The 15553-nt window shown below is 63.2% G+C and overlaps 1 protein-coding gene across 3 annotated transcripts in view; it reads right to left on the bottom strand.

Moving 5' to 3' along the window:
* Positions 1-1523: 1523 nt before the first annotated feature.
* LOC140907329 (sodium-dependent proline transporter) overlaps positions 1524-15553 on the bottom strand; it is a 47101-nt gene continuing 33071 nt past the window's right edge. For all 3 annotated transcript variants that reach the window (XM_073333010.2, XM_073333020.2, XM_073333030.2), the window contains 13 exons: positions 15087-15218; positions 12674-12822; positions 12199-12248; positions 11295-11433; positions 9033-9167; positions 8649-8752; positions 8123-8247; positions 6196-6308; positions 5428-5562; positions 4918-5017; positions 4333-4451; positions 3401-3574; positions 1524-2840 (listed from right to left, as the gene is read on the bottom strand). In XM_073333010.2, coding sequence (XP_073189111.1) covers positions 2703-2840; positions 3401-3574; positions 4333-4451; positions 4918-5017; positions 5428-5562; positions 6196-6308; positions 8123-8247; positions 8649-8752; positions 9033-9167; positions 11295-11433; positions 12199-12248; positions 12674-12822; positions 15087-15218 — 1613 coding nt within the window. In that variant the 3' untranslated portion in view covers positions 1524-2702. The remainder of the gene's footprint in view (positions 2841-3400; positions 3575-4332; positions 4452-4917; positions 5018-5427; positions 5563-6195; positions 6309-8122; positions 8248-8648; positions 8753-9032; positions 9168-11294; positions 11434-12198; positions 12249-12673; positions 12823-15086; positions 15219-15553) is intronic.

The raw sequence follows: 15553 nt of genomic DNA, 5'->3' as shown, positions 1-15553 counted from the left end.
ACTAGCTGGTTTGCAGCCTGGTACGAGTCCTGCAGCCCTTCGCCTAGATACACACCCCGTCCCAAGGGGAGAGGGTCGGAGTCAAGCCGGCCGGGGCCCTGACAGGAGCTGACGCGGTTACTCCGGGACTGAAATGCAGCTGGCAGAACAGCTATGATGGGCAGAGGGGTCCCAGGGTGCCAAGTAGCAGGCAGGGGCCTATGGGGTGGTCTCTAGTACCCCGTGACACCGGGGGGGGTGTCTTACAGCAATCACACACAGGGCCAGGGCTCTGCCTGCCCCCCCAAACACACACACACAGGGTCACTCATTGGGGTGCGACTCTTAATGAGCCAGCCAACCCGGAACATGCTGCCAACTTTCCTGCTGCGCCCAGGTTCTGCAGAGGCCCTGGTCCCACCCCCCTTATGCCAGCACTCCCGGGCAGCCTGTGCTGTGACTCCAGCAAGAGGCCCTGCAGCCGCTGGTGGCCCCCCCCAGATTCTCTCTACCCCTGCCCCAGAAGATCCTCGCACTCTCCTCTGGGAGCCGGGGCCTGCACCAGGGAGGGCCGGGCTGGGCACAGGCTGCGGCCGGCCCTGGTACAGGAACCAGCGCCTGGCTGTAGGGATAAGGCCAGTGTCAAGCTGGAACTGGAGGGGGGGACCAGCCCCGCAGCAGCCAGAGCCCAGCAGGCAGGAACGGAAGCATCCCTCTCCCCTGCTGCCCTGGGGCATGAAAAGCCCTGAACTGCCTGCCAGCAGCAGGGAGGGAGAGCTCAGTGGTTTGAGCATTGGCCTGCTAAACCCAGGGTTGTGAGTTCAATCCTTGAGGGGGCCATTTAGGGATCCAGGGCAAAAATTGGGGATTGGTCCTGCTTTGAGCAGGGGGTTGGACTAGATGACCTCCTGAGGTCCCTTCCAACCCTGATATTCTATGATTCTATGATCAGAGCCGGGGGAGGGGGAATAAAACTCACCCAAAGCCGCCCGTGCGCCCATGGCTGGAACGTCCCGTCCAACCCGCCAGCGCCGCCCTGGTTACATGGTGCTGGGCCCAGCCGCGTTTTCCGCCAGTGTTTCCAGGCAGCTCTAAATCCTCCCGCAGGGCAGCGAGGAGCCTGGCAGCCAGTCCTGCTCAGCCCCCGCCCTGCACCCTTAGGGCAGCTGGCACAGGCCGCAGCTGTTCCAGGCCAGCCGTGTGCCCCTGTGGCTTGGCTGGGGATACAGCAGCTGCAGGGGGGTGTCACTCAGCCGGCCCTGCCCCCGAGGGGTCAGCACTCAGCCACGGGGACGTTTTAAACCGAAAGCGCCCAGTTTGGTGAAGTGCTGGCACTGGCCGATGACCAGCGGGGAGAGCTCAGGCCCCTCCTGCTGGGGCAGGTGGGCTCCAAGCCCTGGTTGGGGTGGCGGGCTCGGGGTCAATTCATGCTGCCGTGCAGACCGAGGGCTGCTGGACCGTCACCCCACAGCCTGGAGCAGCCCCACACGGAGCCCGGGCAGCACTCAGAAGAGACTTTCCACACTTTGGCTGGGAAACACCGGGCCTTTATTTCGGCAGCAGCGAAATCCCATCGGCCTGAGAGCCGGGGCCCCTCAAACCCAGCCCCTCGGGAGGGCCGGCACGTGGAGAGATTCCCTCCCCCAGATCAGTGCTTCTCTCCCGGCCCTGCCCACAGCAGCTGCCACCCTCTCACTTGGGCAGTTCCCACAGAGCAGGTGAGGGCAAGGTACTGCCCAGCTGTGCACCAAGAACCTGGTGTTGCCACCATACCCCTGGCCACAAGTCCTCGCCCCGGGGCAGGCTTGGGCTGTGACCCTGCCAGCCGCCGCCTGCTAGGGGTCCGGGGTGCCCAGGCTGAGACCATGGCAGGAGCGGATTAGAGCCATGGATGGGTTGGCCAACCAAGCAGCTGGCCGGCTGCCACCCAGAGCAGGGTCAGGGGTAGGAAGGCCAGTGCTGACTCCCGGCAGCCGCCCATCAGGCACGTTCCCTGCAGCCACACGGACTCCATGCCCATCCATAGCCTGGCCCGAGGGGCCAGGGGCAGAACCCCACACGTGGGCCGCTGGCAGGAGGCAAGATCCAAGCCAGAGGAGGGAACCTAGGGACTAGACCTCATGGGATTGGCAGCCGCAGAACTAGGGGAGTCCCACACCCCAGCTCTCCGCCCCAGGCCCAGCCCTTGGGGGCCTGGCCAGCCCCCTGCACAGACGATAATGCTTGGGGGGGGTCCTCCAGGATAGCAGCACCCCAGCTTCGCTACAGCGATGGGTAATCACTTCCAGCAGAGGGGTGCAGCTGGGCAAGGAGCGTGCACCTCTCTGTCCCTGCCCCAGGGCACCCACCTGTCTGTCCATGCCCGGGGGGCAGGCATCCATGCCGGGGGGCATGTGCAATTGATGCTCTTGAGTACAATCCTTTTCCTGCAGAGTTTTAAGAAGGTCTCAGAGGCAGGGCCCCTCTTGCAAAGCGCCCGGAGGCTGGCCGGCCGCAGTCCTGAGCAGAGGCCTGAGGGCCCCGGCGCGGCTGGAGAGCAGCAGGTTCCAGCCCCGCATCGTCTCCTGCAGGCGAGGTGCCATCTGCAGCCTCCAGCGCGTCCCGTGAGCGCCGGCCCAGGGCTGCCCCGACGGAGCCAAGAGCAGCTGCCCAGCCCGGAGGGGGCGGCCACCGGCAGCCACCTGTTCGCAGCTGAGCCAGGCCTGGAGCCCCAGTTCTGCGGCTCAGGCCTCGCTGCTCCCCTGGGGCGGGCTGGCGAAGTCGCTGTCCACCAGGTTGATGGTGAAGGGGACGTCGATGACCTCGGCGTGGGTGGTCGCTGTGCGCCAGGAGTTCAGGGGGTGGATGGCTTTCCGGAACCGCTGCAAGGAGGTGGGGTGGGGGTGAGCCAGGCACCAAGACCAGCCTTGCGGGGGGGAGTGAGGCCCAAGGGGGCAGGGGTTGAGTCAGGCGCCAGGCCCAGCCCTCGGGGCGGGGGAGGAAGGCCCAAGGACTCGGTGGGGCGGGGGGTGAGCCAGGCCCAGCCCTCGGGGCGGGGGGCAGGGCCCAAGGACTCGCGGGCGGGGGGCTGAGGCACACTACCACTGGGGCACGACTCCAGCATTTGCCTGATGGCCGCAGGGCCAGGCCACGGGGCTGTGGTCGGGAGCCTGAGCCCTGCCCAGAAAGGAGAAACCGGGGCCCAGCAGGGCTCCAGACCAGGGGCCCCAGGTGGTGAGAGGGGGCAGGTGTCCAGATCCCAGCCTCAGCCCTGACCCCAGCATGCCCCACGCTGCAGGGTGACTCCCCACAACCGGGAGCTCCCAGCTCCTTCCAGCCACGCCCTCCCCACCCCTTGGGTCCCTCCCCCAGCCACTGGGTGCTGGGGAGGCGGCAGAGAGGGCGGCTCGGCGTGCCCCAGCCCGCCCGGCCCCGCACTCACGTCCGTCAGCGTCCCCGACTCCCTGCAGACGGCCACGAGCGCCCAGAGCGGGATCTGGATGCAGGTCACGGTGCCCATGCACACGCCCAGGGCCTTGCCCCAGCCGGGGTAGGTGTAGGCGCCGTAGTGCAGGGACGTGTTGTACATCTCCAGGAAGATGTAGAAGAGGATGAACTGGAAGGGCAGATCCAAGCAGCGCGGTCAGACACCCCCAGCCCTTCCCCCGCCAGCCGGACCCACCTCTTGCAGCAAGGGGCCTGCCCGCCCCCACCCCAGGAGGTGCCCATGGGGATGGGGGTCACAAGGGCTGCCAGAGCTTGGTCTCGTCTGTGTGGGTTTCATAGCGTGAGCCCCCACGATGCAGCGGCTGGGACTCTCCCCGGCCCAAAGGGTGGTGCAGTCACCAGCAGTGGAGGGTCCGAGCTGGGGAGCCTCCTGGAGACACTGTGATGCCAGGCCCGGTGCCGGGGCGGAGTGCAGGCCACTTGGCTACCAATAGCCCGGGGCCAAACGAGCCACAGCTCCAAATGAAACTCACCAGGTGAAATACCTGGGGGGCGGGGGGTTTCTTTTGTCTCTACCCTCAGCTTCTTGATCAGAGCAGGATGGAAACGGCCTAAAGGCAGGGAATGGCCCCACTCACCCGGCAAATTAGCCCCAGGAACCCCAGAGCGAGCAGGGTTTGTGCTGTGCAGGCTGCAGCCACTAGGGGGCAGTGGTGCAGCACCGTCGAGACTGGCATTGCCCGGGGATGCCAAGGGCGTGGTACAGGCTGGGACACAAGGAGCCTGCACGGCCCCCAGCGGGCTGCCGGGTCAGGAAGGCCCCCGAGCAGCTCAGCTCTTCAGCGCCATAGTTGGCCGGGGCCTGGCCATACAGGCGCTGCCCGTCGCGGGTGGCTCGGGCACCTCTCGGGCAGGGCCGGTACCTACCAGCAGCAGGCACGGCGTGATGAACACCCAGCATGCCTTGAAGTAGAGCACCAGCTTGCCGCACCAGGGCGGGCACCGGCAGATCATGTCCACGATGTCCCGGCAGAACTGGTTCACTCCTGAGAGGGGCACAAACGGGAGTTTAAAGAGGAGAACTTCCGGGGCCGTGGTCATCCCCTGCACCAGGCCTGGGGGGCATCCCCACCACTCAGCCAGCCCCGGCACTGGGCAAGCTCCCCGGCTACGCAGGGGTACACCAGGGCAGGGGATGGACGGCAGACCGCCCAGCAACCCCCAGGGGCTGCAGAGTGGGCGCTCGGGCGCTCAGGAGGTAGCGGGGGAGCCTGACCCTCGCCTGGAAACGTACTGCCCTCCAGGGTGGAGATAGCCAGGGCCTGGGGCTCCCTCGGCATCCTATACAGCACCAAGCACCCTGCTGACGCGTGCGCAAGGTGGAGCGGTGTTGCTGGGTGCTGTGAAGCAGCTGCCACGTCGCGCCCCAGAGGTGGCTGCATTTCCGCGGTGCGGGAGGGAGGTTAGTCCAATGCTCTGGGAAGCGCCGAGCCCCGGGCTGGGGACACTCACCGTAGAAGAAGGCAATGCCGACGCACATGAAGAGGGTGATGATGATGAGACCGAAGCTGGTGCTGTAGGCGTCGATGAGGGTGAACCAGTAAATGCCGCCCTGCAAGCGACAGTGCAGCGGGCACGTGACCTCCTGGCCGGGCGCAGGCAGGGAGAGGCGCCCAGCGCCTGCCATGCCAGAGGGGCAGCCTCTGCCCCCACGGACCCGCCGCGGGCGCTTTGCTTGCTCAGCACGTGGCCAGCTGAGCCACAGGCCCGGCACCCGTCTCCAGCCCGCGGGCGGCCAGCATCGGCCGGGGCAGAACAGGGTGAGCACCCCCGGGGCATGGGGGGGCGGGATATAACCCATCCGGTGGGGAAGGCGCCGTCCCCGTGCCAAGCAAGCAGTCGTCAGCTCCTGCCCCGAGGCCGACGGCATCTGTGGGCTGGTGGCAATTCGGCCCCGACAGCCGGCTCCCTGTGGGGCCATGGCCCTGCACAGGACAGGCCGGGGGCTGAGCTCTGCCCTACCTCGGTGATGAGCAGCAGGCCCAGCAGGTAGAAGGTGAAGCACAGTGCGCCCAGGAAGAGGGTTTTCCGTCTCCACTCGCGCAGGGCCGGGAACTCGTCCAGCACGGCCGTGGTGATGCCCTCCATGTTCCCGAACTGGGGGAGAGACGGGCGTCAGGGCACCCCGGGCTCCTGCCCGTCTCGGGACGTGCGCTCTGTGCCCCGGCACCCTGCCAAATGGGTGCACAGGGAGCGTCTCCAGGCCCCGGGCCGCAGGGGAGCACCCCACACATCACGTGGGGCAGAGTCCAGAAAGAGCCAGCAAAGTTCACTACTGACTGCCCGTCCTACTCAAGGTGGCAAGGAGCCCCCCCCCCGCCCCATCCCTCCAAGGAGCACCCCTTGCCCCACCCTTCCAAGGAGCACCCCACACCCCTGCCCCACAGCATGCTCCTGCCCCACCCCTCCAAGGGCCACCCCCTGCCCCCCCATAAAGGACATGACAATGTGTCCTGGGGGAAGGTGCTGACACCGCCCCCCACAAACCCAGCTCTGCCAGCGAACGACCCCCTGGCCCAGCAGGATTTGCGGATGCCGGGGTGAGCGGGGAAAGCTGCTAGCCCAGGCGTCCAAGAGGCAGTTGGAGCCGACAGGGGGCTGCAGAAGCTTCTCTGCGTTCCTAGGGGCCGGCGCGTCCCAGACCCACGGCCAGGAGGGCGACACGTCTGCGCTACAGGGAGGCGGGGGCCAGAGAGGCCAGCGGCGTGCAAGCGAGGAGGTTAGACCCACCAGGGTGTCCACTCCCAGCGTGAACATCATCAGGAAGAACAGGACCGACCAGAAGGCAGAGCCAGGCAGCAGAGCAAGGGCTTCTGGGTAGGCCACGAAGGCAAGTCCAGGACCTGGCGGGAGGAGGAGAAATGGAGAACAGCCTCCCTCAGCAGCCCCGCCCAGCATGGTTCACTCCTGGCCACCGTGTGTCCACCCTGGTATCAGGATAAGGCCTTTGTCTGCAGCCATATTGTAAGACCGAAAGCCTTCGTCTGCTATCACCAGATAAAGAAACCGATCTTAAGATGGTTAAAGAAAATGTAGTTTGATAGCATCCTGTCTGGCAGGAACTCACTTCTCAATAGCTGGGGTGTGAAATCCTCGCTTCTGTTGTTTTGTCATTACGGTCCCCAGTTCCCTATTGTTTATCTGTCTGGTTCGTTCATTGTTTCTGTCTGGTGCATAATTAATTTTGCTAGGTGTAAATTAATGAAGGTGGTGGGGTAGGATTGGTTAGAGAATTTTGTTACACTGTGTTAGGATTGGTTAGTAAAATTTTAGTGTAACGATTGCTTAAGGTAGAGCTAAATAGGACTCAAATTTCACTGTATAAACTGGGGTCCAAAAGGAAGTTCTTTGGGAGCCAACTCCAGGACATGGCCCCAAAGATCAGAGCGGCCAGACCTCAACACCCTGCCAATGACCCCGAGCAGAAACTGGAGTCCCCCAGATGGACCTGATCCTGACTGGCCATCCAGAAAAGTTCATCTGTCTTATTGGGAGTGGTGAGCACTGTGAGTGTGTAGCGTGTGCCATCTGTTTGGGGGGATTGTTAATAAATAGAGGTTATGTAGGATATGACTGTGTAAGGCTCTTTCACTGGTAAAAGGTCCTGCACATCTGCAGAAGTAGTATGCGCCCTACGGATTGGGAACGGGTGTGGGTACTTACACTGACCGGGTTAGTCACCCCCGGCACCCTACGGATTGGGAACGGGTGTGGGTACTTACACTGACCGGGTTAGTCACCCCCCGGCGCCCTACGGATTGGGAACGGGTGTGGGTACTTACACTGACCGGGTTGGTCAACCCCGGCACCCTACGGATTGGGAACGGGTGTGGGTACTTACACTGACCGGGTTAGTCAACCCCGGCGCCCTACGGATTGGGAACGGGTGTGGGTACTTACACTGACCGGGTTAGTTACCCCCGGCGCCCTACGGATTGGGAACGGGTGTGGGTACTTACATTGACCGGGTTAGTTACCCCCGGCGCCCTACGGATTGGGAACAGGTGTGGGTACTTACACTGACTGGGTTAGTTACCCCCGGCGCCCTACGGATTGGGAACGGGTAGGTGCTTTTTGCCTGGAGCCCTACGAATTGGGAAAAGGTGGGGGTGCCTAAATTCACTGGGTTACGCCTGGAGCCCGACGGGCTGGGAAAAGGTGGGGTGCCCTAATGTGTGCAGGTAACACCAGAGCAACGGCGGTACCAGCGGTGGCCCCTGAAGGGAACGTGAGCCGGGGCCGGGGCACATTTGAGAAGCGTTGGGGGGGGACGGGACACGAATTTGACACTCCAACTGTGCCCGGCCGGGATGCCCTGAGGACGGGCTGCATCGCTCACAGGGATGGGCCTGAATCATCCCCAGAGCCCCCGTTAAAGGCCAAGTTTTAAACCCATCTGCCCAAAGCGAAGCTCCTAAATCCAGGGCAAGGTGCCCAGCAAGGAGCCGCCTGATCCTCAAGGGGACAGAGTGAGAGCAGCTCCTGCTGGAGGCCCAGCTGGCCTGATCTGGAGAGGAATTGGCAGCAAGAACCTCCCCCCACCCCTCAGCATCACTGGGGCAGGCACGGAGTTGGGCTGGGGCGGGGCAGGGTGGAGGCAGGCGCTGAGTGGGGATGGTTTCATCCAGGCAGGACGGCCAGCCGGCCCCGCCCATACCTGAGTCAGCCACCTCCCCCACCGGCACTCTCTTCCTCCACGCCATGTGGCCCAGGACGGAGAAGATGGCGAATCCAGCGAAGAAGCTGGTGCAGCAGTTCCCGATGGCGATAACCAGGGTGTCCCTGTGGGCAGCAGAGCGGGGGAGGGGGAGGAGTTGTACGAGGAGCTGGCGGGAGCCGGGGCTGCCCCCCCGGGCCCAGGATCTCTGGCACAGAGACCGTCAAGCCTTTGGGATGAGGCGTTCACACCATCAAGCAGCTCCCATGGAGCGGAGGGGGTGGCAGAGCCAAGGAGCTGCGACCCAGTTCCCCGCCCCAGTGGTGGTAGCCCGCTGGCAGGACCTGGCATTCGGGAGCAGAAGGTCTCCAGCTCTAGCTCTGGGACAAGAGTAGAGACCCAGGTGGCTCGGGACTCACCATGGCAGCAAGGACCCCCCCACAGCACGTGTGCAGGGTCACTCGGGACCGGGCTGCCCCAGCCCCGCCCGGCCTGGCCCAGAGCGCTCCCTGGCCCACCCGCTCACCTGATCACGTTGTTGTCGAACTTGTTGTAGGAGGCCATGGAGAGCAGCCCCCCGAAGCCAATGCCCAGCGAGTAGAAGATCTGCGAGGCAGCGTCGTTCCACACCTAGGGGAGAGAAGCTGGTTGGGAGCCGGCTCCTTCCCCGCCCCCAACATGCTCCTCGCAGGCCGCCGCGTCCCGCCGACCCCGCGCCCGCCAAGCCCCCCACACACGCTCTGACTGAGCTGCAGCCATCGGCTCAAGGCCCATTGCCAAGCACCTGGTGGCTCTGCGCTCACCCCCTCCAGCCAGCCCCAGGACGACCCCACCCGCAGAACCAGCAGCAGACGCCCCGAGGGGGGACATGGGGAGTCCAAGGGGCCCCAGGCGGTGGGGGGCGGGGTACCTGAGCGCTCTGTAGCCTGCTCCAGTCTGAGGAGAGGTAGAAGCGGACGCCCTCGATGGATCCCTCCAGCGTGGCTCCTCGGATGATGAGCACAATGAGGACCAGGTACGGGAACGTCGCTGTGAAATACACCACCTGCAGGGCACACCTCCGGCTGCTTATATACCCCCCCCATCCCTGCACGGCACACCCCCGGCTGCTTATATACCCCCATCCCTGCACGGCACACCCCCGGCTGCTTATATACCCCCCCATCCCTGCACGGCACACCCCCGGCTGCTTATATACCCGCCCCCATCCCTGCACGGCACACCCCCGGCTGCTTATATACCCGCCCCCATCCCTGCACGGCACACCCCCGGCTGCTTATATACCCCCATCCCTGCACAGCACACCCCCGGCTGCTTATATACCCCCCCATCCCTGCACGGCACACCCCCGGCTGCTTATATACCCCCATCCCTGCAGGGCCCCACCCCCAGCTGCTTACACCCCCCTCCATCCCTGCAGGGCCACACCCCCGGCTGTAGAATCATAGTCTCATAGAATATCAGGGCTGGAAGGGACCCCAGAAGGTCATCTAGTCCAGCCCCCTGCTCAAAGCAGGACCAATCCCCAGTTAAATCATCCCAGCCAGGGCTTTGTCAAGCCTGACCTTAAAAACCTCTAAGGAAGGAGATTCCACCACCTCCCTAGGTAACGCATTCCAGTGTTTCACCACCCTCCTAGTGAAAAAGTTTTTCCTAGTATCCAACCTAAACCTCCCCCACTGCAACTTGAGACCATTACTCCTCGTTCTGTCATCTGCTACCATTGAGAACAGTCTAGAACCATCCTCTCTGGAACCACCTCTCAGGTAGTTGAAAGCAGCTATCAAATCCCCCCTCCATCCCTGCACGGCCACACCCCCGGCTGCTTACACCCCCCCCCCACCCCTGGCACGCTGCATCCATCAGCCCCCCATGGTGCTGACAGCACCACTGGCTGCTCACCCCCCCACACACACCATCCCTGATGCGCTGCACCCGCCAGCACCAAGGAGACACCCACACCCTGCAGTGCGGATGTCAATGGGGGGGGCCCAGGCCTAGGATGGAGGGTAAGACATAGTCATAGGATTCACCGTCATAGGATTTTAAAAATAGTAAATTTCATTATTTCAGCTATTTAAATCTGAAATCTCACGGTGGTGTATCTGTGGGGCTCCTGACCCAAAAGGGGGTTTTGGTGGGTGCTGGGGGGTTGCAAAGTTATTGCAGGGGGCTTGCCACCCTTACTTCTTCACGGTCCGGGACCCTAATAATACGGCATCACTCTGGCAACACCGTGGGGCAGAACCAACTGCAGGACGAACCCAGCCGGATTCAGCCTGGTGCAGCCTCCCGAGAGCCAGCGGGGAGCCTGGATGGGGCCAGGAACACCATGCACAGAGCGCCCCAGGGGTCCTGTGGGTCTGTTCTGAGCCTTGTTGGGGTCAGAGCATGCATGACCGACACCTCCCCCTCAATTCCATGGGCCGGTCTATGTGCTGTGGGGCCAGGCCCTACTTCTTGGTTATTCGTTGTTCTGTGCCCTGGGGCCTTTTTCTTTGGTGGTGGGAGGAGATGAGCACTTTGCTTGTTGCTATATTTAGCGGTTTCGCCCCCAATCGATGTGTAGTGCCCCCCCCCCGTCCTGTGCAGGGCTGGGGAGCCCAGAATCCCTCCCCAGTGCAGACACCCTGGAGGGGAGATCTCAGGACATGCTGAACGGCGAAGGCGTGGGTGTGGCAATATCCTTTTAACCAGAGAAGCCCCAGCCTCTCTCTAGCCTTCCCATGGCAGATCTGCCTCCTACCCCATCTGCCCTCCCGGCCGACACACAGGACACCTGTAGGATAGCGAGAGTCTGGGAGCCTAGTGAGAATTCATGAGACGCGGCCCCAGCTCAACACCAATTAGTCCGGGCAAAGGCAGTGCTATCTAATGGTCAGCGACTCAGCTCCGGGTGACCCCAATACCTCTATCCATGCCTCGGTTTCCCCATGTAAAATGGGGATCAGACCCACTCTCTATAGTAGCCGGGGACTGTGATACTCAGTCATCAGCGTTGGAAAGAACGTGCCCATCGACCAAGCTTCTGGGGGCATTTACCTCTTTAAAGGACACATACGCAGAATCCCCCCGCCTCGCCCGCACACGGGGTTCCCCTCCCTTCGGCTGCCGGGGAAACACGCTCCAGCAGGCCCACGCTAGCAAACCCTGCGCCCTGCCCGCCACTCACCTTGCCCGAGCTGCGGATCCCCTTTAGCATGCACAGGAAGATGACGATCCAGGCGACCAACAAGCATACCGCGAGCGGCCACCTCACCGGGCCCGGGTCGTGGAGGCCGGAGCTGTGCGTGACCCCCAGCACCTGCTCGCTGCACGGCCCAAACACAGGTTAAAGACACGCAGACCCAGCCTGCGCTGAACACAGGGTGTCGCCTCCCTCCGCCCCCCTGGACCAGAATGGTGGGGGGGCTATTGAGTGGGTGTTAAATCCTGCCTCCGTGCCCACTACCAGATCCCTTTGCCCCCTCCTGGCTTCATACCTGCCTCCTACTTTGGCAACAGCTTCCCACCCACCAGCCAGTCCCCTCCTGCCCATGACAGAGGCCTACATCGGGCATGCTGGTCCTGCTACCCCCTCCAGCCGGTTTGCCAGCAGTGGGTCTCTAGTGGCTTGGTCTCCGTGTGAGCTGTCGAGGGTGACACTGACAACACAGAGCCATGGCAGAATTGCAGAGGATGCTTCCTCCAAACCCAGCCTGGAGAGGAGCTTATGGCTTCAACCCCAACCGCCAGGATAGCCGCTATTTTCTCGTGCATAGTGCACCCTGTGGCAGCGAGTTCCACAGCTCCACGCAGGGGGTTTCCCTTGATGCAACTGTTTTTCCTGCCACGGAGTCCCGGACCCTCATCCCAGCACCCCGCCGACTGCAGCGCCCCCTGGTGCCGAGAGCGGAGCTGGCAGAGGCATTTCCCGAGCGAGCAGAGGTGGGCGAGGCTCCCAGCCAATTGGGTTCAGGCTCCCACAGGAGCACAGGGGCTCCCTGACGGAGAGGGAGAGCGCCAGGCAGGCTGCGACCTGCGGGGAAGGGCGGCGAATCAGTCCCGAACACAAACACCATAACGCAGCCACTCACTTCCAGAAGGCCTCGCTGGCACTGAACCGGCTGGAGTTTCCTGATGCGTTCTGCAAGACACAGAGCGGGCTGGTCACCCACTCCCCCACCCTATGCCGGCTGCCCCCAGGCAGAAGCTTCCTCCCCTGCCAAACTCCCTGTTCCTTGTCCCACCGCACAGAGAGGCAGGCTCCCCAGAGAGGGAGGGGAGTCAGGTCATCTACACCTCCCCAAACGGCAACAGGCCCCAGAGGGAAAGGCAACATCCTCGCACTATGGCTGGCCGGCCCCATCTCCTACAGTAGCCGTACCCTGGACCCAACAGCCTCACATACAGAGGCCCTGGCTGGCCCGGACAGATGCCCCCTCCTAGCCCATCCACAGCAGCATGAGGAGCAGCTGAGTGTTTTAAGCAGCACCAGGCCAAGCTGCCCTGTTGAGGGGGATAACCCGGCCCGCCACACTGGAGTGGCCGTCCGGGAGGGAGGAGACAGACCTGGCAGAGGGGGGCGTTCCGCGGAGCATCACAAGACCAGGGCAGGGGGCTCTGGAAGGACATGCCCAGGTAGTAGAAAGTCCAGGCGATGATGACGTTATAATAGAGCGACACCAGCGAGGAGACGAGCAGCATGCCCACGCCGATCCCTGCAGGGAAGGGAGGGAGGAAGGTGCAGCTGCCGAGGAGACGCGGGCCCTGCTCGCTCACACCCCCTGCGAGCATTGGCGGGGATCGAAGCTGAGCCCTTTGGCATTCACAGCCGGCACGTCTGCTGCCTCGTGAACGCACGTAGCGCCGCTGGGCCCCCGTCGCTGACCCGGGCCCCCAGGAGAGAGGCGGCTGCTGGCCCAAACTCTCACACTTCCATCATGAGACAACGGGTGGATGGAGGCAGGGGAGGGGTGCCACGAGGCCAAGCGTCCGAGCTGCACTAATGATGGCGAGGTGTGTGCGTGTGGGGCACTGGTCATTGCCCGCTGCCAACGACGGGAGACGGCACGTGCTGCAGGGAGCATCCCTGACACCACGGCAAGGTCCGCAGGCTGGGCCCCGCTGCGCTAGGCGCTGGCCGGACACGTACCAACACGTCTCCTAGGCCGCTGAGAGGGAGCGAAAGAGAAGCAGGCAGAGCGGCACGCAGCGGATCTCGGTGTCCCATGCCAGCGCTGGCGTGGGAGGCTGGGAGAAGACACCTCTGCAGCTCCCGAGCGCTCAGATCCGAACACAGCCCAGCGAACTCGCTGCATGCGGGAACTAGACGAGGCCCACCGCGGCAATCTGGTCCCCCCAGTTCTCTCCAGCGAGTCTGCAGGCTCTGGGCCCAGTGATCTCACAGTGAACCATCCATCTCTTGTCAGGAGGTTCAGCCCGTCGGCCCACGTCCCCTTCCTTTCTCCGGCCCCCTCGCTGGCTGGTGCCTTTGTGTCTCATCCAAATCTCTCCTCCCCAGGCAGGCTTCCTGCCCTCACGCAGACAAGGTGCGTCCAGCACTGCCAGCTACAGAGCCCGTGTGGGACTAGGGACAGCCCAGCATCCTGCTCGGACAGGTCTGCTCAGGCTGACAGCCCACATTGGCATTGGCTTAGCCAGTGCACAGGGCCACAGGGTGATCTGCCTGCTCCTGGGACAGAGTAGGAAGCTCTAGGGCCTGAACCCCCCAGGAGGGGGAGTAGAGAGGGAGCAGGGGACAGACACTGCTGAGCTCAGACGGTTTGAGTGGTGCTGGGCGTCCCACCCTCACATGCTTGCACTGAATGGCGTGGGGCCGGAGCAAGGACCTGCTGCCCAGTGGGTTCCTTTGGTGTATCATAGAATATCAGGGTTGGAAGGGACCTCAGGAGGTCATCTCGTCCAACCCCCTGCTCAAAGCAGGGCCAATCCCCAATTTTTGCCCCACATCCCTAAATGGCCCCCTCAAGGATTGAACTTACATCCCTGGGTTTAGCAGGTCAATGCTCAAAGCACTGAGCTATCCCTCCCCCAAGGTGGATGATTGAGGAGAGGATTGAGAGAGAGTTTTGTTTCGTTGGTTTGGAGTGTCCTCATGCTCAGAGTCCGTCCCCCCCACAAGGGTCTGGCTGAGCTGGAGAGAGTCGACAGCATGGCTGAGTACCATAGCTCTGCTTGGGAGCCATCCGCGGCGGAGAACGCTGCCGGCACCAAGACCTACTTTACAGCCATTAGAGCAGGAAGGACGCTCTCGCAGCAGGGCAGGAAGTCAGGAGACCAGGCTCTGCGCCCAGCCCTGCCAGTCACTTGTGGGACCTGACGTTCCCGGGTGCCCATAGCCCTGTGGATTTCAGTGCGGGCTGCAGCGCTGGACGCATCTGGGAGGTCCGGCCAGGCCATTGGCCTCTCTGGGAAATGGAGACAACAGACGCTCCTCCCAGGGGGCCAGGAGGGCAGATCCTTTAGTGCTTTGAAATCCTCTGGGGACAGGGAGGGGAGGCTGGGTTTTGTGTTACAGCCTATGGGGAAGGCTGCTCAGATAGGGCTGCGGTGAGGAGAGGGCGCTGACCTTGCAGAGCAGCTCAAGGAGGCATTTCCGGGCGCTTGAGACAGTGCGGAGACAGCAGGGGAAGTGGATAAACCTAGCCCGGAGGGGCTGTGCTGAGGGATGTGGTCAGATAAGGGATGGGGGTGGAGCTCTGCCAGGCCTGGAAGGGGCAGACAGGCTGTTTGAACTGGACTCGGTGGAGGAGCAGGACTGGAGGAGGGATCGAGAGCGGGAGGTGATGTGGTCAGAGCGAGGGGCAGAGGACCTTGTCCCCTGTGGTTTATGGGTGACAGAGAAGGAGACTGTGTGTCCAGGGGCCAGAAGTGGTGGGGGGAGGTAAGATGTACGGCAGCTGCCTCTCCCCACGTCCTGCTCACTCGGGGGAGTGGGATGCTGCGCCAGGCACAGACTCACCTTTCAACAGGGGGCAGCACTTCCAGACGGTGATGGGCCCTGCAGCTCCATACTGGCCCAGGCTGAGCTCCAGCAGGAAGAGGGGCAGGCCGGTGAAGAGCAGCATGACGAAGTAGGGGATCAGGAACACCCCTGGGGATGAGGGGGCAGACACGGTTAGCAAGGAACTGGGACAGAACGAGGCAAGAACTCAGATACTCAGCCACCGGGAAGGGGCAGGGCAGAGACCTTGGCTCTCAGGAGCCCACAGCTGGTGGGACTGCCAGTGGCCAGACCAGAACAGGCCTGACCGCAACACCCTGACAGCCAGGTTGTGGCTGGGAAAGCTAGTGCAGAGGCAGCATGCTCAGCTCCAGCCGCTGGCGACCTCGGCACAGGGGGCATGCCTGCTTTACCCCTCCACACGGAAGGGACATTTGACGCAGGGACAGAACCTTTATCGCCCATAAGAGGGCAGCAAAAAACAC

The sequence above is a fragment of the Lepidochelys kempii genome, chromosome 1 (assembly GCF_965140285.1).
Source record: "Lepidochelys kempii isolate rLepKem1 chromosome 1, rLepKem1.hap1, whole genome shotgun sequence".
Lineage (NCBI taxonomy): Eukaryota > Metazoa > Chordata > Testudines > Cheloniidae > Lepidochelys > Lepidochelys kempii.
Note: the sequence above shows the minus strand (reverse complement) of the source record. Positions and strands in the feature narration are given on the sequence as shown.